The sequence below is a fragment of the Giraffa tippelskirchi genome, chromosome 6, assembly GCF_054371585.1.
Source record: "Giraffa tippelskirchi isolate mGirTip1 chromosome 6, T2T-mGirTip1v1.2.pri, whole genome shotgun sequence".
In the NCBI taxonomy this organism is placed as follows: Eukaryota; Metazoa; Chordata; class Mammalia; order Artiodactyla; family Giraffidae; genus Giraffa; species Giraffa tippelskirchi.
In genome coordinates, this window is record NC_137280.1 from 96,059,981 (window position 1) to 96,081,973 (window position 21,993).

Sequence of the window (21,993 nt, forward strand, 5' to 3'; positions counted from 1 at the left end):
GCCTCTAGAACACAGGCTCAGTAGTTGTGGCGCTCGGGTTTAGCTGCCCCGCAGCATGTGGGATCTTCCAAGACCAAGGTGTCAAAACTGTGTCCCCTGTATCAGCAGGCAATTTCCACCCACTTTACCACCAGGGAAGTCCTTAAGCTCATTACTTTGAAACAAAACATTTATTAGAGTTTTGGAGATGAGAAGGCTGGAATGGGAATGGGTGGCAGGGCTGGTTCCTTCTGCAGGCTCCAGAAAAGAATCCATTTCCTTGTCTTTTCCAGCTTCTAGATGCTGCCAGAATTCCATGGCTGGTGGTCCTGCATCACTCTGATCTCTGCTGCCATTGTCACATCACCTTCTCTGTCTCCCTCTGACCTTCCTGTTTCCTATCAATAAGGACACTTGTGATTATCTTGCGGCCACCTGGATAATCCAGTATAACTCTACTTCATTTTCATTAACTCAATGAAAGATCCTCAAACGTTAAGGACCCTCAATTCTGTTAAATTAATCACAGCTGCAAAGCCCTTTTTGCCATGTAAGGTACCATATTCAAAGGTTCTAGGAGTAAGGACATGGATATTTTGGGGGGAGGGGTCTTTAGTCTTTGCCATAGCTGAGGTGGTCAGGGAAGGCTTCTTGGAGGAGGTGACCTTTAAATTGAAAGCCTTACGTGAAATGTACAGAGAAGTTCCTGGGCTGAGAAAAATCCTTCAGAGCCTGGCTGTGCAGCCCCCTCCTCAGATATATCATCCCAGATAAACTTATATCCACCTCCAGTAGGGCTCACATCTGGGCAGCTTTTTAAAAAAAATTATTTATTTATTTGGCTGCACCAGGTCTTAATTGTGGCATGAGGGATATTTGCTGCATCATATGGGATCTTTCCTTGTGGTGCAGGAATTCTCTGTGGTGAATGGGCTAAGTAGTTGCAGTACTTGGGTTTAGTTGCTCTGAGGCATGTGGGATCTTAGTTCTCCCACCAGGGATGGAACCCATGTCCCCACTGCATTGCAAGGCAGATTCTTAACCACTGGACCACCAGGGAAGTCTCTCTGGGAAGCTTTTGAGTAGGTGTGTGAAGCAAACTGCTGAAATGAACAGATCCCATCATTCCATCTCAGGCAGAACCCAGATCACCCCTACCCTGCCTCCCCCAAGCCCCATCTCTTCCTCTGGTCCAACCCTGATCACGTGTGGGAGTGGGGACTCAATGTGTGTGTGTGTGTCCTGATCTGTTTCTCCCCCTTGGGGCTCACGTGGATCTGTTGAAGGAAGGAAGAGTCTCAATTCTAGTGACACTGACCCTTTCTAATTAAAGAATTAAAAAATCTCATATTCACAGTTCTCGAAGCATTGCACTGTGTCAAAGGAAGGAGAGAATACATTCCCACTTCACAGATTGAGAAACTGAGGCTCAGAGAGGCAAAGTCACTTGTCCAAGATTGCCCAGCAACTCAACAGTGGTGAACCCAGGCCGGATAGGTCCCATTCACCCTTAGGTGGATGTCAAGGGCATGGCCCCTCTTCAGGGATGTGGGGAGCCCCTGCTACTTGCCCAGGGTCATGGAGGCAGCAGCAGGGAGACTCCAGGCACTCCATTCCCCGTAGTCAGTGAGGTCCTGAGCGGCCACCTGGATGCAGTATTTGGCTTGAGACCTCACAGCCTTGAGGGTGAAGGATGTGGCTTCAATTGGCCCCACCTGAGAGTAGAAGCAAGGCTGGGTCAGTGGGAATAAGGATACTCTGTGATCAAGCCTTCTGTCCCCCTGCTCAGGCTGTTGCTCCAGGACTCAGGCACCAACGTCCATTCTAAACAGCATGCCCTCTGCGGTCCCCTCCACATCTTTGGCCACCTTCGACGTCTTGCTGAGCAGGGAAAGACTACTCTTCCAGGATCAGGCAGTTCTTGGTCAACCAGGAGCATGTCTTTCATATACAAACCAACCCACCGAGTCCACACCCCCACCGATCCCTTTCTCCATCACTCATTCCTGTTCACGGCTGAGCGATGTTCCTGTGAGTGGCGGACCACACATTGTGGATCCATCATCTGTTGAGGGCCCTGACACTGTCTCCACCTTTTGGCCATTGTGAGTAATGCTGCTGTGAACATTCATGTACAAGTATTAGTTCAAGATCCTGTTTTTGATTTTTTCAGGTGGATGCTTAGGAGTGGAACTGCTGTACTGCCTTTTTAAAGAAATATTTATTTATTTTGGCTGAGCTGGATCTTAGAGCATGCAAACTCTTAGTTGCGGCATGTGGGATCTAGTTCCCTGACCAGGGATTGAACCCTGGGCCCCTCGCATTGGGAGCTCAGAGTCTTAGCCGCTGGATCACCAAGGAAGTCCCTGGGCTGCCTTTATGTCACACACCAGCACCCTAAGCTGTGACCCAGACCCCAGTGCACATTTACACATGCTCTTCCCTCTATCCAGGAACCACCAGCCTTGTCCTCACCTGACGGAAGCGGGCAGCCCCGTGACGCTTGTAGCGGATCCGGTACTTGAGGGAGAAGATCTCTGGGAAGGGCCAGGTCCGGGGGTGCTCCCACTGCACCCACAGCCGCTGCCCAGGGAGGGGGCTAAGGCGCACGTCTTCTGGAGGGTCCGGTTTAACTGATGGACAAGCAGCAGGCAGGGTCAGCAGAGGGGACATTCATTCATTCATTCAACCAAACAATAAATATTATTAATAATTGAGTGTCTGGAGATGTTCTGGATGCTGGGACACAGTAGCCCTGAATTCTTGGAGCTCAGTCCCTTCAGGCAAAAGACAACAGACGAGAGGCAAATCTGAAGGTCATAAAGAGGAAGGAAGAAAGTTCAGGAGTGCAGGGAGGGGAGTGGGTTGCAGTATTCTTTGAGACATAATTTACACACCAGAGAACTCACTCTTTTAAAGTGTACAGTTGTGGTTTTCCTATATTTAGAGTGCTGTGTAACCATCACCACTGTTTAACCCAGAACATTCCATCACCCCCTAAAGAAACTCTGACCATATTAGCAGTCACCCTCCATTCCTCACTCCCTAGACCCTGACAACCAGGAACCCACTCTCTGTGTCCAAGGATCTGCCTGTTCTGCACATTTCCCATCAGTGGAATCACACCCTGTGTCTACTTCTCTCACTGAGCATCGTGTTCTCAGGGTCTGTCCACATGGTAGCAAGTGTCTGGGCTTCTCTGCTTTTTATGGGTGAATAATATTCCAGGGTGTGGATGGACACATTTTGAGAATCCATTCATCAGTTAATGAGCATTTGTGTTGCTTCTGCTTTATGGATAATGCTGCTATGAACATTCATGTACAAGTTTTTGTGCTTTCATATCTTTTAGATATATACCTAGGACTGGAATTTCTGGATTACTTGGTAATTTATGTTTAACTCTTTGACGGTCTGCCAGACTGTTTTCTAGCAACCACTAACAATGTGTGATGGTTTGCAATTAAAAAAAAAAACGCTCGGGGAGGATTCACTGAGGAGATGACATCTGAGTTGAGACCTACAGGAGGTGAAGGAGTAAATGCAGATCTAGGGAGGAAGAGCTGTCTAGGCGAGGGCACAGCATGTGCAAGAGCCCTGGGGCAGGACTGTGCCTGACATGCTGGAGGAACAATGAGGAGGCCCATGTGGCTGCAGCAGAGTGAGCAAAGGGGAGAGAGGGAGGAGGGAAGGACAGGGAGGGGATGGGGAAGGTCGTGCAGGGCACTGTGGGCCATGAGAAGGACTTGGGCTTTCACCCGCAGGGAGGTGGGAGCCCTGGAGGGCTGTGAGCAATGCAACGATGGGACCTGACTGGAGTGCTCTCGTGGCTACTTCAGGAAGGACAGATGGATGTGAGGGCAGGAGTGAGGGAAGGGCTGATACCAGCTGTGCTGGTCCAGGTGGGCGGTGATGAAGGCTGGACCAAGCAGGGGCTCTGGAGAGGGAGAAGTGGGCTGATTCTTGGTCAACTGTGAAAGTGGATCCCACAGAATCTGTATGGATAGACAGGATCTCATCCTGACAGGTGGGAGGTGAGCCTGTTGTGGGGCAGGAGTAGGAGGAAGGTGGGGGGCCCTCTACACCCCCACCTGGACCCCTACTCACTGATGTGCTCTGGAACAAAGGGCACGAAGCTGCTGCTGACACCACCGGGGTGGACAGCTGTGATGTTGAGGACATAGGGCACCATGGAGAACATCTGGACATCGGGAATGATACAGCTGGTGGCTTCTGGTGTCGGCTGGAGGCAGGGCCAGCTTTCCCCATGGGCTGCCACACCGAGCCTGTACACAGAAGGGGTGCTGTGAGGATCCTAGCACTTCCTGCTGGCCCACCTGTGCCCTGATCCCATGTGAGGACAGCAAGTGAGGAGTCCCGGTCTTGGCTGTGTGATCCTAGGGGTCCCTCAACCCAACATCACAGAACTTGGGTGACCCACGGTCGGAGGGAACACCCCACTGGGAGGTGCTAGGGTCTAGGCTGTAAAGCTTTCTAGAATGTCAACATTCCAGCTTTAGAATGCCAACATTCCCAGGCCTATGATTCACAGATTCTGGACTCTGAAATAATGATTCCAATTCTCTTGAGTTCTGGCACACTTAGATTTCAGACTCTAGAGACTGGAGTTCAACACCACCCACAGAACCTTCCAAAGCATCCAAAACGTTCTGCTTCTGCAGTGTGGATGTGAAGTGCAGCCAGTGCAATTGAGCGGGACTTTTATCTATCTACTTGTTTCCCTGGTGGCTCAGATGATAATCTGCCTACTATGCAGGAGACCTATGTTCTATTGCTGGGTAGGGAAGACCTCCTGGAGAAGGAAATGATAACCCACACCAGTATTCTTGCCTGGGAAATGCCATGGATAGAGGAGGTTGATGGACTGCAGTTCCTGGGGTCACCAAGAGCCGGCTACAACTGAGTGACTAACACTTTCTGCTTTCTTTCCAATCTACATGAAGTTTCTAGTTATCAGAAAGCTTGAGAAAGTTTCTCAGAACAACTCAGGTGTATGAATCTACTTTCCCAAACACAAATGTTATGAAATCTAATTAGAGATCAATATTTTCCAGTGAACATTTAGCATCTGAATTGAAATGGGATATATATATAAAGCATCAGTGGAATTTCCATGACTTAGTATAACAGGAGTGAATGTACAATATCTCATTAATTTTTTTTTTCTGAAAAAGAAACAACTTTATTGAGGTATAATTTAGGTTCCATATTTAAATTGTACAGTTCAATGACCTTTTAAGAAAAGTTTATTTTTAAATGTACAACAGGCTCCAAGACAACACTTCATTCTAGATATGGGTGGCAATAGATGTTATGGCAGGGAACCCAGATGCTTAAACAGGAATGGAATTGAGGATCACTTCAACGACCTTCATTAAACTTACCTAGTTGTGCAACCATCACCACAGTCAAGTTTTGTAACATTTTTATCTCCCCAATAAGATTCCTCTTACTAATTAACAGTTAGTGATGATTCCCATTCTTACCCCTATGGTCAGTAGCTCAGTCATATCCTATTTGTGACCACATGGATTCCTCTATGGAATTTTCTAGGCAAGAATACTGGAGTAGGTTGCCAAATATCTCATTAATTTTAAAGTTTTGATGACATGTTGAAATAATACTTTGGGTAATCCTATTCATGATAATAAATCAATTTCTAGTATAAATGGAGAAGGAAACGGCAACCCACTCCATTATTCTTGGCTGGAAAATCCCATGGACACAGGAGCCTGGCAGGCTACAGTCCATGGGGTTGCAAAAAGTCAGATATGACTGAGCAACTGAACAGGCATGTTAGTATAAATTTAAATGTATGAATTCTATATAAGCCTGTTAAAGCACATTACATTCAATCATATTGAATGGTACATATTTGGAATATTATTTAAATAAAATATTAAAACCAGTATCACCATTTTTTTTTTATGTTTCAAATGGGGCTTCTAGGAAATTTTACCCTCCACACATGGCTGACAATATGTATTTTAGGGAGTGTATTTCTAAGGGTTCGTGCTGCTCTAGAATTTAGAGTGTTTCAGGTTCTCGCTAAGTGTTCAGCTACCCTGATCCTAGGGGGTTAGCCCAGTTTTGTCCCCAGGAAGCCCTCCAGGCTCTCTGACCTGTATGTGGCAATGAACGATGTGGGCCTGGTGGAGTTTGGAGGAGTGGGCGGCAGGGTCCAAGAGCAGTCCACGGCGACCGGGTACCTGGAGGCCTGGCACCGCACTCTGGGCTGGGAGGAAGCTACTGGGTGGCCCAGAGAGAGAGGGAGAGTGTGAGCTTCTCATTCACTGAACTGTCAAAGCCCTACCATGGCTCACCAGCCCCCACCTTGCTGCCAGCCAGTGCTGGGCACACAGCAGGCACCTAATAAAGCTTTTTAGAGTGAATGAGTACATGAATGAAAGACATTCACATCATCTCCCACCCCTTGATACAACCTGCCAAGGCAGGAACTATTACTATTAGCCCATTTTCCAGATGGGAAAACTGAGGTTGAAAGAGCCACAGAGGGGACCTGGGGGTGGCAGGGGCTTCTGGTGGGAGAGAGATGCTTTACTAAACCCCCTCTTTGTGATAGATTTGTTTTGAATCACATGAAGTGAATGAATACAATTAAAATGTCTCTCTCTCCCAGCCTCCCTCCCTTCAGGCTGTGGCTGCTGCTTCCTGCTCCCCTTGGAGTAGGACTTGCCTCTTTGTGCCTCAGTATCCATGCAATGGGATGGTAACCCTCTCCCACCAGTGGGCATACAGAAGGCGTTTGGGCTCCCACCCCACCCAGAATATTCCACGGCATACCAATCCAGTTCTCAGACATTGTCCCTCTGCCAGGACTCCCTCCAACCCCAGGGTACACACATACCTTCTCTCTCGTGACAGAGTGAGCAGCCCACCCAGAGGCTGACGGCAAAGGCCAGGACGAGTCTCAGGGCCATGGCTCCAGCAGGTTCTGCTCTCAGGGGCTGGGGCCAGGAGCACCCTCAGAGAGGCAGGGGACTTGGGTCCCACCCAGGGGAAAGCCCAGCCCCCTTTGGAGGCCCCCTACTTCCCCTTCCCTGTCTGACTCACCGCCCAGTTCCTGGGGCCCTGGAGGAGGAGCCCCCAGTCCCTTCACCGGCCACCCCCAGTTTCGGGTGTGGAAGGTCCCGAAGGTGGGGGCCGAGAGAGGAGGCCACGAAAGGGAGAAGTGGTGACCCCGTGGCCTTTCCCAGCAGAGCCTTCCTTCCGGCTTCAGTGAGGAGGGGCAGCCCCCGGGGAGGGCAGTCATGACAGGGAGAGAAACAGAGAAGGGGGATGCGGGGGCACTAAGCAAGACAGACTGACAGACCCAGGCGATGTTGGATCACTCATCAACCACCGAGATGGGGACCTCTCCTCCCACCAGCTGCACTCCATGCTCCAGGCCACAGAGAGGCAGACACCCAGGTTTTTGGGCGGACATCCCCCACTGAGGACATTCTCTGAAGACCTGGGATGCCCGGGGACAGGCAAAATGACTGCTGGATGCCGTGGAACCCCGGGGGACAGGCTGGACACGGGGACACCTCCCTGCTGGAGCTGGAAAGAGCCAAGAACCCCCAGGGGATTTCAAAAGTTTAGCCCAGGAGTAGGGAGGCGGGGGTGGGACCCTCTGGGGACCCTCCCAACAGGAACAGGTTTCATGTGAGAACAGTGAAGTAAGATGTACAACCTCGGATTCTGTCTTCACTTAACATTTGGATATTTTGTTCACCATGAACTTTGGGGCACCCATTCTGACTTTTCAAAATACTGCAGTTACTAGTACAGCACAGCACAGTGTCCATCTTGGGACTGAGTCCTGCCTTACTCTCCTCACCCTAATCCCTGCTCTGGGCCACTCCCTCCCCTCCTTGCAGTGGAGCCCAGCAATCAGGCCACATGACACTTTCATCCTCTGCTCTGCTCTGTGAGCTTTTATTCCTGGGGTAGCGTTTGGGACCAGATGTCGGGGAGAGGACTCAGATTCCCTGGTGGCAGGAGGGGTCGTGGTCAGGGCAGGGGTCTAGACTGCCCAGTGCACGCAGGGGCCAGTGGGGCTGGTGCAGGCAGTGAGGACAGTGGGGAAGGGGCCCAGGCTGGTCTCCAAGTGTGGAAGGTCAGTGCATGAGTCCCGAAGCCCCCGTGAGAAGCCTATGGGGGCAAAGGGCAGTACTCTGCTCTCAACGGCCCTGGGCCTGGAGCCTTTGCATCTGCAGAATCTGACTCAGAATTCGCTGCACGTCTTCATCCATCTGACCCTGAGAAGGGGGGAGGGTGGGAGCAGAGGGAGCCTGGGCATTCTCTCCCCTCCCCCACCCAGTTTCTTCATCCCCTTCCCTCCCCGCCCCTTGATCCTCTTCCCTCCACCAGCCTCCCATTGTACAGATAGGGAAACTGAGGCCCAGAGAGCAGCAGTGGTACCCCCAAAGCCAGCGAGACTCACCTGAATGGCGTAGAGGAGGTGGCTCCTGTACAAGGCCACCACTGCACTGTGGTCCCTGGCAGCCTCCTGTGGGTGTAGGGGAGGGGCACTCAGAAAAGCAGGACCCCCTCCAAGCTATGCCAAAAAGGCCCCTTTGCACCCTGAGCCCGTTTTGATGGCACGCAACAGCATGGCAGTGCTGCTTGCTAAAATACTGAACTGCTTTCTTCCATGTGCACTGCCTGCCTGCTCGTCACCCTTCAGGGACCTTGTGCCCAACGGGCAGGTGAGGCTCACCTCTAGCTGCTCCCGCAGAGCCTTCACCTGGCCACGGAGGGCTTCCACCTCCAAGGAGTCTGGGGCCCCCAGCTGGTCCTTCAGCGCCTCCTTAAGACTGAAGACCTCCTTGGAGAGCTCCGTGATCTGGGGTGAGGGCGGGAGAGTCAGTTGGCACCTGAGCCAGGGGTGGGGACCTGGGGACCTCTCCTGGGCAGTGGGAAGAGCCTCGGACTTCGAAGAATCCGCCCTGCAGGCTAAGTCCAGCCCATCAGCTAAGAATGGTTTCCGCGTGTTAAATCATCAGAAGATGGTCTAGGGGCTAAGAATCTGTGCTCCCAGTGCAGGGGGCCGGGGTTCCATCCCTGGTTGGGGAACTAGATCTGACATGCTGCGACATGCCGCAACCGAAGCTGCATGCTGCTTAGCTGCACGTTGCAAGATCAATGATCCCTGGTGACACAACTAAGACCAGGCACAGCCAAATAAATAAACGTGCTCAGTCGCTCAGTCGTGTCCAACCCTTTGTGACCCCATGGACTGTAGCCTAACAGGCTCCTCTGTCCAGGGAATTCTCCAGGCAAGAAAACTGGAGTGGGTTGCCATTGCCTCCTCCAGATGATCTTCCTCCAGATGATCTTCCTGACCCAGGGATCGAGCCCGGGTCTCCTGCATTGTAGGCAGATTCTTTACTGTCTGAGCCACTAGGGAAGCCCAATAAATAAATATTAAAAAAAAAAAAATCATCAGGGCAGGGGGAGGAAGTCAAAAGAAGAATGATATTTTCTGACACATGAAAATTACACCAAATTCACAACTCCATGGTCATATGTAAATTTTTATTTATATGTGGCCACGCCCATTCATCATCAAGTCTATGGCCCCTCTTCAGTGGCAGAGCTGAGTATCGTGGCTAGGCAGGGCCAAAATCAGTGACCATCTGGCCCTCTGCAGAAAAAGTGTACAGATCTTGGGAGTCTCCAGAAGGTGAAAGTGGAGACAGACAGAACAAGAGGGACAAAAGCAGCCTGTCCTGGTGGGGCTGGGTTACTTGGGCCAGGGTTTGGGTCTTTCCCCTTGCCTAGTGGGAGATCTTGGGAATATGACCTAACCACTCGAAATCTCTGTTTCCTCATCTGTAAGGTAAGGAGAACCATCGTTCTCACCTTTGTAGGTTGCTGCGACTCTGAACAGAGATTAATTTTAAGCTGTGCTGGCAAACAGCAGGCACTCAATGCATGCTGGGCTTTGCTGTTATTTCCGTGGATCAGAGGTTCTTAATTAGGGGTGATCCATTCTCCAGGGGATGCCAGGCGATATCTGGAGGCATCTGTTTGTCAGGACTGGGGGGTCTCCTTGTATCAAGTGGGCAGGGATCAGGGATGCTGCTCCACACCCTACAATACCCAGAATGGTCCCCCACAGAGAATGACCTAGCCCCTGGGACTTCCTTGGTGGTCCAGCGGGTAAGTCTCTGAGCTCCCAATGCTGGGGGCCTGGGTTTGATCCCAGGTCAGGGAATTAGATCCCACATTCTGCAACTAAATCCCACGTGCAGCAATGAAAATCGAAGATCCTGTATGCAGCAACTAAGGCCTGGTGCAGCCAAATAAATATTTTTTAAAAAGAAGAATGGCCTATCCCTAAATGTCACTAGTGCTGAGAGGGAAGGACCCTGCTATAAATAAACCATAATCCTTATCACAACTTTATCTTCAGTTTACAGAGGTAGAAACTGGGGCTCAGAGAGGTCACGTAACTTGCCCAGGGACACAAAGCAGGTTGTGGCCAGGTGACTCTGTGTGCAAAAGCACCTGGGGCTCTCGTCCACTGTCTTGAGATGTACTGTGTGACTCTGAGCCACTCAGTTCACCTCTGGGAGCCTGTTTGCTCATCTGGAAAACTGGATGATTTCCCAAGACCCATTCAGCTGGGACATTCTTAGATTCCTTCCAATGTCTGTTGAGTGGGGGACCTCCCGGTGGAGCACAAGGAAAGGGAACCCACCTTTTTGTCCTTCTCCTTGGCCCTCTCCAGGGCCTCCTGGGCACGGCTCTGGGCCTGGCGTGCCCGCTCAGCCTCAGTTCGTAGCCCCCGCAGCTGCTGCTCAGCCGTGGCCAGCTGGGCTTCAGCCGCATGTCGCTCACTCTTCATGAACAGCGCCTCCCGCTGCACCTGCAGCCCAAGCCCACATGTGACCGTGAGGACATTTGGACCCCATAGAAGCCTGGACCAAAATGATCCTACCCTTCCATTCCAATCTTGGGACATTCAAGGCCATTTGACGTCAAGGAATTTGGTTCAGGGGTCCTGGATTCCTGTAGGCACTAGAAACACTCTGACTCTGCCAAGCTGTGGGTCCTTAGACAAGTGACATGAGCTCTCTGTGCCTCAATCTGCTCATATATAAAAGGAGGATAATAAAAATCCCCATGTCACACGGTGGTTGTGAGGATAAAATAAGCAAATACATGGAAGACATTTAGAACAGTGGTTAATACACAGTAAGTGTTATGTTTGAATTTGTGATGTTGTTGTTACTATTATTATTAAAATTATATAATGAATGTTATTGTTATTATTTTTATTACATCATAACTAACATTCTGTTCTCTGTCAGTGGGAAAGTGTGAAAGTGTGTAGATTTCTTACAAAAATTAAGGAAAAACAGAAGAATCTGGATGAAAAGTCAACAGATGTCCAAAAATTGTAACTGAAGTTTTACAAACATACAAGGTTGGAACAGTGTTAGATTTGCAAAAATTGAGCCTGGGTGGATCACTGGCCTTCATAGACATAAAGCTCCAGGGAATATGGATAATAATTAGATGTTTCACTTAGTACAGACTGGCTACACATTAACAATTAAAAAACGAAACAGAAAAACTAAGTTCGAATTAATTTACCCCCAAAATAAGTAGTCATGAGAGAAAGTAAAATTTGGAAAATAAGCATGAAGATGACCATACTTAAAGTTGGATCATGAATTCTAAGAAACAGATCAACTTTATTGGTTTAAAATAGCATGTTCTTGGAAATTCCCTGGCAGTCCAGTGGTTAGGACTCTGTGCTTCCAAAGCAGGGGGCCTGGGTTTGATCCCTCATTGGGGAACTAAGATCCCGGCAAGTGGCACAGCCAAAAAATATCCAAAAGAGTATATTATTGGAAAAAAGTAATCCTGGATGCAATTATTAATCACTTGTACCATCACTGTCCTAAGTATTTTACAGAAATTAAACCATTTAATTTTCATGTGAGGACTAAGAATTATTATTAGCTCCACTACACAGATAAGTAAGCAGACATATGGAGAGAAAAATGTCTTCCTGATGACAATTAATAATTGTGGCTTTTTATTCCCACATTTGTTTTAAAAAAATTGCTGGTTTTTTTTTTTTTTTTTTGGTTTGGTTTGCATGTGTGTGTGTTTAAGGAAAGAGATGGAGTCAAAAGATGCACCTTTAGGGCCCAAAAGATAGTCTCTTGGTTTGAAAGAAAATCAGCATAAAAATCTATTGGGTTCAAAATAATGGGATCAAAACTCCTTACACAAAACATCCTCCTATTTTGGGGTTGCAGCATCAAAAATGATCATAAGATAAAATGACAATCTCAAAACAGTTGGCTGAAAATAAAACAAAACAAAACAGGATCAGTTTGACCAACAGAGAAAATGAATATAGGAAAAAATATCAGAGTAAAAAGCCCAATTCACTGCTTACCGAAAGATGGGTGAATATTAACTCCTAACTCACACCACACCCACAGCTAGAAACGTAGCATAAATGTGATTGGGAAATTAAAATAAAAAGATGCTGGAAGAAGGCACATAAAAACATCTTCACTGGGACTTTCCTGGCGGACCAGTGGTTTAAGAGTCCAAGCTTCCACTGCAGGGGGCCTGGGTTCAATCCCTGGCCAGAGAACCAAGATCCCACATGCCCCAGGGTGCAGAAAAACAAACAAATAAAAACCAAAACAAACAAAATGAAACTTCACCACAAACAAGAAGGTCCTATCCTATAGCACAGGGAACTACATTCAATAGCCTATGAGAAACCATAATAGAAAACAATATGAAAAAGAATATACACATGCACAACTGAGTCACTTTGCTGTACAGCAGAAATTAACACAACATTGTAAATCAACTATACTTCAAAAGTTGAATTTTTAAAAATATCTTCCCTATCTTGGGATATGCAGAGGTTTAACAAACAGATCTCAAAACCTGCTAACCATTAGAAAAAAATGGAGGGTCAAAATAGACAAAATGTTTTAAAACAGAAAACACCAGTTGAAACACTGAGGAGGTCAGAATGGCTGCAGAGTTAAAGGTCCACTAGCACGGTCAAGTTTCTGCTGGACTGAAACCAGTGGGGTCGAAACCTCACCTGGCCGTGGGATCCAAACAGACCACCAAGCAGCTGCCCAGTGTTCCCAGTAGGGATCTCCCCACGCTCACCTGGAAGACCTCGGCGCTGGTCTTCTCGTGGCGTCGCCCCAGCTCCTCCAGCTGCCCTTGCAACCGGGCCACGTCGGCTTGCAGGGCGCCCACGATGCGCTCATGCTCCAGGCGGGCCATGCTGCCCACCCGCTCGCGCTCCAGCTCTGCGCGCAGCCGGGCGGCCTCCTTGCCCGTGGCCACCACCTCCTGCTCCAGGCAGGCCGCCCGGCCCCGCAGCTCCAGGGCCTCTTTCTGCAGCCGGTGGTGCTCGGAGGCTGGCACGGCCGACTGGCGGAGCGCCTCGGAGGCCTCCCGCAGCTCTGCCAGGCCCCGCCGGGCCTCTTCGCAGGCCGCGGACAGCTCCGCGGCCCGGGCCTCGGCGGCGTCCCGCGCCTGGCCCAGCTCGGCGGCCGCGGCCCGCTGCTGCTCCCCAGTGGCCATGGCCGCCACCAGCTGCTCCCGCAGCGCCTCCAGCTCCCGGCTCAGCTCTAGCCGCGCCTCCTCCCGCCGGGCCAGCTCTGCCCGCAGGCCCCGGGCCTCCTCCTCGGCCAGCAGCTGGCCAGCCCGGGCCTCGTCCAGCCGGGCCGAGGCCGCCTCCAGGTCCCGGAGACGGCAGTCCCGGTCCCGGAGGTCCTCGCGGGCCTGTTCCAGGGCGGCCCGCAGCTGGCCTGTTTCCCCATCTCTGACCCTGCTAGCTCCACCGCCCTCAGCCTCCCGCACCCGCTCCCGCAGCCGGCCCGCCTCGGCCTCCGAGGCCTCGCACTTGCCGTGGGCCGCCTCCAGCTCAGCGGCCGCCTCCCACTCCCGCTGCCTGAGCGCCTCCTCCAGGCTGCGGATCCTGGTCTCTAGCTCTGTCTGCAGCTTTTCTGAGGCCTCCGCTGCACCCGGGTGCAGGATGGGGCCTGTGAGGTCCCTCGCGGTCATGACCTCCACTCCCATGGCCTCTGTGCCTGTGAGCTCTTCTTCCACTGCACCCACTCCATTGGGCTTCATTTCTGGCTCTTCTGTTTTCATACTGGTGGTCTCTACTCCTGTGGCCTTTGGTTCTGGGTTTCCTCCCCCTTCTCGAGTTTTCATTTCTGTAACCTCAGCTCCTGTGGCCTTTGTTTCCGAGGGCTGGGCTCCCATGCCCTCTGTTTCCGTGGTCTCCGTGTCTGTGGGCTTTGTTTCTGTGGCCTCGGCCATCGTGGACACCACTTCCAAGCTCTGTGACAGAGCTTCCATGGTTTCTACTCCTGCAGCCTCCTCATCCGTGGTCTCGACTCCATTCACTCTGGTTTCCGGAGCTGCAGTGCCGTTAAGCTCTATTTCCACTGGTCCATTTCTGGAGGTCTTGGTTCCCAGACCTTTGCCCTCCCTAGAGGCTGCCTCCTCTTCTGTGAGGGCCTCCCATGCTTCCTGCTGCTCCAGCGCCTGCAGGGCTTTGGCATGCTGCCTGCGGAGCTGGTCAAACTCAGCCTGGAGAGCGTCGTAGAGTTCCAGAGGAATGACCTTGGCCAGACCGTCTGCCTCCATCTCATCCTTCTCGAAGTGTTCCAGGATCTGGTGGGGATGGGGGAACCGAGAAAGAGTGGATGTGGCTGTGGTGGGCGTGGGGGGGGGCACAGGGCAGCCATACCACTTTCCCTGTCCACAGACCTAGCTACGTGCCCACCCAAACCCCCCAGGAAACAGCCCCTTGGGTCCTCAGACTTGCCCCCACCCCTCCCTCCTGGAAACCTTCTCCATCAGCTCCTGGTTTCCCCACCTGGACTTTCTCCATCAGCTCCTGGTTCTGTCTGGTGAGCATGGCCACCTGCTCCTGCAGCGAAGCCAAGAGCTCCTGGGCCGACGGGCTTAGCTGCTTGGAGAGCAGCACCTCAGCCCCTGGCAGGGGACACAGACTCAGGCCCCAGAGTTCCAGCCACAAGGAATGGGAGTTGGGGGTCTGCAGCTGTGGGTCAGGGCCCCCGGGGCAGGCACGCTTCCAGGAATGGAATAAACTGAGTGTCGGCTAGGCTCCCTCCCAACTTCAACCTCTCTCCATGCCTGTGGGTTAAAGTTGTGACTCCTGGGGCCCCAGACATGGTGGGGGGTGGGGGTGGTCAGGGGGAAGGCAGGTGGGGTCTCACCTGGGAATTCGGGTAGCTCACCCTCTTCATCCTGCAGGGTGGCCACATCATAGCTAGTGTTCTCCCGCTCGTTCTAGGGGGGGGAACCAGGGTTCTGCTTGAGGTCCTCCCCTCCCTCCAGCCCCCATGTCTCCCCCATGAGTGTGTGATCATAACCCCAATAGAGAGGGTTGTATATGCTGTCTGGTATGTGGGACCAAGGGAGGGATGGCAGTACGCCCTTGAAAGGGTGTGTCTGGGATTCTATGTGGGGCCACATGTGTCTGCCTGGGTGCAAGTCCCTGCAACAGTGGCTCAGGGTTTGTAGGTCTACAGTGAGTATGTATGTGCACACGTGTGTGCCCCTGAGGGGCGTGCACAGTGGCCCCAGCCTCTCCTGTGTGAGTTCCTGTGAGTGTGTGTGATTTTGCACTTGTAGTCTGTGGTATGTGACTGACTGTTCTGTGTTTGTGTATGTGTGAGTATGATTGTGCACCTGTATCTGTTTGCTTTAATTATTTATTTCGAGAAATATTTGTGTGAATACATGAATTTGTCAATGTGTTGCCTAGGTATATGATTGAATGAGAAATATCTGTTGTGTGTGCCCAAGTATTTGTTGGGTGTATGTGAGATGACATATCCACAGATGTGTTTGTTGTTTGTTTTCCTGTTGCATGTGTAAGACCACATATACATAAATGTTGTTGTCTGTCTCTGCATGTACATGAGTATGGGTGATTGCAGGTTTCCAAAAGTGTTCATTATGTGTATGCGTGTTTGTTATCTATACGTGATTATGTTTGTGCATTTGTCTGTTCTGTGTTTGCATGTGTGTGAGACTATCTGTATTGGTGTGGTTATCACGCAGCTCCAGCAGAAGAAATACCCCGCCCCCTGGTGGCCCCACCTCTAAAAGCCCCACTCCTCCCTTGCTCCCCACTGGGCCCACCTCCAGAAGGGACAGCCTGCTCTGCAAACTCTCCACCTCCCGACCCAGGCTCTCCTTCTCCTCCTGCTTCTCGGCCAGCAGCTGCTGTAGCTCTTGGACCTGCAGGGAGGGAGTGGGGGGTCTTAGTGGGCCTCCAGGAGAAAACACCAGGCAGCTGGGGGTCCACTTCCTCCCACCTTCCACCCTACCTGTCTCTCCAGGCTGTGGAGGGAGCTGGCCTCTGCCTCTGCCAGCTGACAGAAGAAGCGGGGACTGGGCTTAGATCTGGGCTGGGGGGGCCTCCCCGGCCCACCTCCTGCTCAGTGACCCTCCATCCCCACCACAGATGTCCTCTGGCCTATTCTGTGCCAGACCCTCTTTGGAGACACTAATTCATTCATTCATGCATGCATTCATTTATTATCATTATTTTTGGTTGTGTAGTGTGGCATTCGGGATCTTAGTTCCCCAACCAGGGATCAAATCTGTGCTCCCTGCAGTGGAAGCACACAGCCTTAACCATTGAACCACCAGGGAACTCCTGTCTCATTCATTTATTCACTCACTCAAATATTCATTCATACAATAAATACTTATTAGGCAGTTATGGTGAGTGAGGCACCATCAACTAAGCCTGCCCTTGTGGGTTCACAGGCAAATGAGTGAATATGAATAAAATATATAGTATATCTAATAGCAGTAAGTGCTTTGAATAAAAACAAAGGGGACTGAAAGGTGAATGGGGATGTTACAATTTTAAATAAGTTGGGTAGGGGAGGTGTGTTTGAGCAAAGACTTGTAGAAGGGGTGAGAAGGAGTCAGCTGGGAGAAGGTGTTCCTAGCAGACAGCACAGTCTGTGCAAAGGCCCTGGGGCAGGACCAGGCCTAGTGTGTTGGAGGAAGAGCCAGGAGGCCTGTGTGGCTGGAGCAGAGTGACCGGGTGGAGAGAGAGGGAGGAGGGGGAAGGCAGGGAGGGGAGCATCCCCCTAGAATGGCACCCACCCCAGGCTTAGCCCCAGGCCCGTGTCTCTGCTACCCCCCACCTCCTGCTTTCTTCGTTCCTGGTGCTGCTCTAGGCCCCGGATCTTCTGTAGCAGACGGCCCCTCTCCTGTCGCAGCCGCACGATCTCCTCGTAGGCATCTTGGTCATCCTGTGCCCCTCACCCCACCACCTTTACATGAGGCCCAAGGACTGCGTCCTCCCATACCTGAGCCAGAACTTTCTCCCCATGCTACCTACAGGCAACCCCCTCAACTCTTCCCCACGGCCAGGGCATCTCTCACCGGCATTGGGATATTGGTGGGGGGTTGAGGTGCCTTCCGCTTCTTGGGGGCCCCTTGCTTGTCATGGCTGGACACAGAATTCTGGGGGTAGGGGTAGATGGGGGATATGGGCAACATGCCAGCCTCCCACCCAAATAAACCAACACAGTCAGCCCACTGTCTGTCACCAGCCCCAACTCTGCCCTCATTTCCTGGGTGATCTTGAGTGAATCCCCGCCTCTCTCTGGCCCTCACTTATCCCAGCATAAAAAGGGATAAGACCACATCCCCTGAGAGTTCCAGATCTTATGCTTTACCCTCTGTCCCTTCCTGCGCCCTGGTACTTTCCCCAGCGAGACACTACTGTTTACAATCCTTTCCCTGTGGAGCTGACAAGCTGTAGGATTGAGAGAAAGAGGCCAGACTTGCCTCCTTCCCTGACCACACCGGCCATTACCAATCTCGTTCCCTCTACCATCCCATCCCAGCCCCATGATTTGGCCCCATGCCCCCAGTATTCTCAGAGTCCTGGTGGTTATGCTATGGATGCTGCTGCCACTTGGTGGCAGTGTACCCTAAAGGTGTGTGCTAAGTCACTTCAGTCGTGTCCAATTCTTTGCAACCCTACGGACTGCAGCCTGCCAGGCTCCTCTTTCCATGGGATTTCTCCAGGCAAGAATACTGGAGTGGGTTGCCATGCCGTCCTCCAGGGGAATCTTCCCAACCCAGGGATAGAACTCACTTCTCTTACATCTCCTGCATTGGCAGACAGGTTCTTTACCACTAGCGCCACCTGGAAAGTCCACCCTAAAGGTAGCACTCTTCCAAACAGGTCCTTCGAAGTATTAACCCCAAGTCAAGGGTCCATCTCTTCCTTCTCTTTTCAGGGAGCTTGGGTCAAGGGGAAAGGTAGTGTGTGCACGGGGGTGGGGGGGTGGGGACTCACTCACTGCTTAAGGATCCATACCTGAGATGATGCCTCGCCCGAATCATCCTCTGCGAGAACAGGGGAGAGAGGGAAGCAGGGTCAGGCACTGTGTTAGGGACTCCCTTCCTAGCCCTAAGAAGGGCATTTGTTAGCCCAGGCAACTTGGGGGATCTCCCAGTTCCCCCCAGAATCAGGACTTTTGAGGCAGGAACTAACCATTTTGACAGAATGCTAATAGGAGGGGCCTTGCAACTCTCAAAAAGAGAGAACAGTAGCATCTCCAGAATGGGGCAACTGGGAGGGCCAATTCTTAGGAAAGGCAAAGATCCAAGAATAAGATGCCCCAGGAACACAGAGTTGACCCCTAGACTACTCTAAAAGCTCTGGTGCTCCTTGAAACTACCCCAAGCAGTGTGAGGGAAGCAACAAAACCTCCCATAATATGAACAGGGATACCTTGAAACTATCCACAGTAGGAAGGGAGAGAAAGGGGTGGCAAGAAACTACCTAGTGGAGGGAAGGGGGTGCTTGAAACTGTTAAGAGATGGGGTTTGCATACCGCTGGGTGGTGAGGGGCGCTGGGCTGCCTCCTGTAGGAGGTGCAGGATGAGCTTGTCCCCTGCCAGGGTGCCGTAGTGAGCAGCATCCCGGCCCAGCGCATCTGTGATGCCCAGCTGGGCCCCGCCCTGCAGCAGCACCTCCACTGTTTCAGGGCTGGCTCCCTCACAGGCCAGCATCAGGGCCGTCCTACCAGAAGAGGAGGCTGCTGAGGGGGCGAGGATATTTTCAAACCTCCACACCCTCCTCAACACCCAGGCTGGGTTGAGAGAGGAAGACACACTAGATCGCACACCCAGAGAGGTTAAGAGACTTGCCCAAGGTCACACAGCACACAGTGAACTGGCTGGGAGGGGAGAGGCTCACCTGCCCTGAAGGTCCTGGTCATTCGCAGCAGCCCCCTGCTGCAGGAGGAGGCGGCACAGATCCGTGTGACACATCTGAGCTGCAATGATGAGGGGTGTTGTACCCAGCTGGGGGAGGGAGTAGGGAGAGGATGTGACAAGGACAACACATGAGAGACCGACTCTGGGAGGTCGGGAAGCCTGTGATGGGCCCCCTAAGTTCACTTCAAATCTTCACACTTTTCAAAGGGTGCCTGGGATACCTCAAATGCACTATCTTTCCCCAGAGATTCCAGTACTTTGGCCACCTGATGCGAAGAGCCAATTCATTGGAAAACACCCTGATGCTGGGAAAGATTGAGGGCAGGAGGACTAGCGGGTGGCAGAGGATGAGACGGTTGGATGGCATCACCCACTTAACGAACATGAGTTTGAGCAAGCTCCGGGAGATAGTGAACAGCAGGGAAGCCTGGTGGGCTGCAGTCCACGGGGTCGCAAAGAGTCAGACACAACTGAGCAACTGAGTAACAATAACAAAAGATTCCAGGGACTCACCCGATCTCGGGGATTCAGATGGGCCTTGAAGGAGCAGAGCATTTCTGAGCAGGAGATGCAGCCGCCAGCGGCTGGAAAAAGAGAGAAGGGTGGGTAAGTAGGGCGAGGCTTTGATATTTTCTGGGGGCCTTCTGCTTGAGGGTGATTCTTTTTTTTTTTTCGCTGTGCTGGGTCTTCATTGCTGAGCACAGGCAGCAGCTGTGGTGCACGGACTTAGTTGCCACTCGGCACGTGGAATCCTCCCGGACCAGGGATTGAACCTGTGTCCCCTGCATTGGGAGGCAGATTCTTAACCACTGGACCACCAGGTAAGTCACTGGGTGTCATTCTTATCCTTTATTTCATGAGAAACTCTCACCTCCCCTAGAAGATCAGTAACAAAGATATGACTTAAATTTTACAGATGAAGAAACTGAGCCCCAACCAGGTCCATGGGCACTCAGGGGGTTAGAGACAGCCAGAATGAGGACCCAGGTCTTCTAACTCCCAATCCAAAGCTCTTTCCTCATCTTTCCACTGTGGGTCTCTCTTCCAATGCATGTGTGCTCAGTTGCTTTAGTCGTATCTGACTCTTTGCAACCCTATGGATTGTAGCCCACCAGGCCCCTCTGTCTATGGGGTTCTCCAGGAAAAAATACTGGAGTGGGTTGCCATGCCCTCCTCCAGGGGATCTTCCTGACCCAGGGATTGAGCCTATGCCTTTTCTGTCTCCTGCAGTGCAGTTGGATTCTTTACAGCTGAGCCACCAGGAAAACCTGTGGCTCCCTCTTAGGGTGGAATTTTTCACTGATTTTCAAGTATTTATCCCTTTTTTGTTCAACTAGCATTAACTGTGTACTGACTATATACCAAACTCTCATACAAAGAGTGTTAACTTTTTTTTTTTTTTGCCACTCCACCTGGCATGTGGGACCTTAATTCCCTGACCAGGGATCAAACTCACATCCCCTGTAGTGGAAGCTTGGAACCCCAACCACTGGACTGCCAGGGAATTCCCCAAAGAGTGTTAATGTTTACTAGAGAGATCAGACCTCTGCTGAGGTTCAGCAGGCTTACTGGGGTTTGATCTGAGTTCTGAGTTTTGATGGTGAAAGGGGAAGGGTAGAGGTCACTGCATGGACACGGACCCTGAGGCAGGGAGGAGCTTGCGAGGACTTGGTCGTCAAAGTAGGACAGGGTGTGTACGTCCAGAGCCTCAGAGAGGGAAGAGAAGGCTTTGTGCAAGGAAGTGCTGCTGGAAATCATCAAACTTGCGGATTTCCCTGGTGGTTCAGTGGTTAAAACCCCATGCTTGCACTGCAGGGGGCCCGAGTTTGATCCCTGGTCAGGGAACTAAGCTCCCACATGCCTCACCATGGCCATAAAGGTAAAATAAGAAAAAAAAAAGCTACAAAAAAATAAATAAACTCTGTTATTATGTGATGTGTGCCCAAGGGCTTATGGGATTTTGTTTGCTGCTGTAATCTCATTGTTTAGAACAGAGCCAGGCACACAGCAGACACTTGACAAATATTTATTGAATGAAAAAAACCAAGAAGCTTCCATAAAGTGAGCAAAGGCTTTGCTACCACTAGGTGACAGCGTACTTTAACTGCAGGGAGTGTTTCAACTAAATAAAACTCCAAAGCAAATGTATTTCATGTTTTCACTTGAGAGTCACCAAGTGAAAGACATTTCCAAATGTCATGGACCTGGTGTATAGACACTGGGCTGGGCTCTGGCTCAAGGGGTTTGGATCTCTTCCCCTCCCTTGGAAAAGTTTGGATTTGATGATTATGAAGGCTGCCAAGACCTTTGCCTTCCTGAGGTTCCCTAGGAGTTCCTTGAAGCAATAACCCTCCAATTGTCCTCACCCAGGCCTGGCATACAGTAGGCTGTCCTTTGGGGTCAGGCGGCCTGGATCCTCCCCACTTCCTTGTTTATAGGACTCAATTCCCTTGTCCATCCAATGGTGCTCCAGTGGCTAAGAATTTGCCTTCCAGTGCAGGGAACTTGGGTTCGATCCCTGATAGGGGAACTAAGACCCTACACACTGTGGAGCAACGAAGCCTGAGCACTGCAACTACCGAGACTGTGAACCATAACTAGAGAAGCCTGTGCACCACAACGAAGGATGATGCAATGAAGATACAGTACAGCCAAAAAAAAAAAAAGAAATGGTAATGCAGAGCA

The 21,993-nt window shown here is 51.2% G+C and overlaps 2 protein-coding genes across 10 annotated transcripts in view; both read right to left on the reverse strand.

Annotated features, from left to right (window-relative positions):
- Positions 1-151: 151 nt before the first annotated feature.
- Positions 152-7,872, reverse strand: EBI3 (Epstein-Barr virus induced 3). 5 transcript variants are annotated; one of them, XM_081499723.1, is made up of 6 exons: positions 6,869-7,872; positions 6,123-6,249; positions 4,087-4,265; positions 2,455-2,612; positions 1,550-1,694; positions 152-377 (listed from the first exon to the last, which is right to left on the reverse strand). In XM_081499723.1, the coding sequence occupies exons 1-6, from the start codon at positions 6,939-6,941 to the stop codon at positions 343-345; spliced, it is 717 nt and encodes a 238-aa protein (XP_081355849.1). In that variant the 5' UTR covers positions 6,942-7,872; the 3' UTR covers positions 152-342. The 5 variants fall into 5 exon arrangements, with proteins under 5 accessions (XP_081355849.1, XP_081355848.1, XP_081355850.1 ...); XM_081499722.1 differs by having other exon boundaries at positions 1,546-1,694; XM_081499724.1 differs by having other exon boundaries at positions 6,123-6,246; positions 6,869-7,189.
- Positions 7,873-7,922: 50 nt separating this feature from the next.
- ANKRD24 (ankyrin repeat domain 24) overlaps positions 7,923-21,993 on the reverse strand; it is a 29,902-nt gene continuing 15,831 nt past the window's right edge. For 2 of the 5 annotated variants that reach the window (XM_081499728.1, XM_081499732.1), the window contains 15 exons: positions 19,822-19,892; positions 19,289-19,395; positions 18,924-19,111; positions 18,404-18,432; positions 17,458-17,538; positions 17,210-17,324; positions 16,383-16,414; positions 16,195-16,293; positions 15,264-15,336; positions 14,900-15,018; positions 13,171-14,694; positions 10,712-10,879; positions 8,726-8,851; positions 8,450-8,515; positions 7,923-8,264 (listed from right to left, as the gene is read on the reverse strand). In XM_081499728.1, coding sequence (XP_081355854.1) covers positions 8,187-8,264; positions 8,450-8,515; positions 8,726-8,851; positions 10,712-10,879; positions 13,171-14,694; positions 14,900-15,018; positions 15,264-15,336; positions 16,195-16,293; positions 16,383-16,414; positions 17,210-17,324; positions 17,458-17,538; positions 18,404-18,432; positions 18,924-19,111; positions 19,289-19,395; positions 19,822-19,892 — 2,876 coding nt within the window. In that variant the 3' untranslated portion in view covers positions 7,923-8,186. Of the gene's footprint in view, positions 8,265-8,449; positions 8,516-8,725; positions 8,852-10,711; positions 10,880-13,170; positions 14,695-14,899; positions 15,019-15,263; positions 15,337-16,194; positions 16,294-16,382; positions 16,428-17,209; positions 17,325-17,457; positions 17,539-18,403; positions 18,433-18,923; positions 19,112-19,288; positions 19,396-19,821; positions 19,898-20,087; positions 20,110-21,993 lie in introns of all 5 variants that reach the window. The other 3 variants (XM_081499730.1, XM_081499729.1, XM_081499731.1) reach the window with 3 other exon arrangements.

Bases quoted from the DNA above. Each gene is read 5' to 3' on its own strand.
- EBI3 (XM_081499722.1), bottom strand. From the start codon at position 6,941: ATGGCCCTGAGACTCGTCCTGGCCTTTGCCGTCAGCCTCTGGGTGGGC. The intron at 6,250-6,868 runs GTATGTGTGTAC...TGGGCCACCCAG, and splicing joins ACTCTGTCACGAGAGAGAAG to TAGCTTCCTCCCAGCCCAGA. The intron at 1,695-2,454 runs GTGAGGACAAGG...TTCTACTCTCAG, and splicing joins GGGCTGCCCGCTTCCGTCAG to GTGGGGCCAATTGAAGCCAC.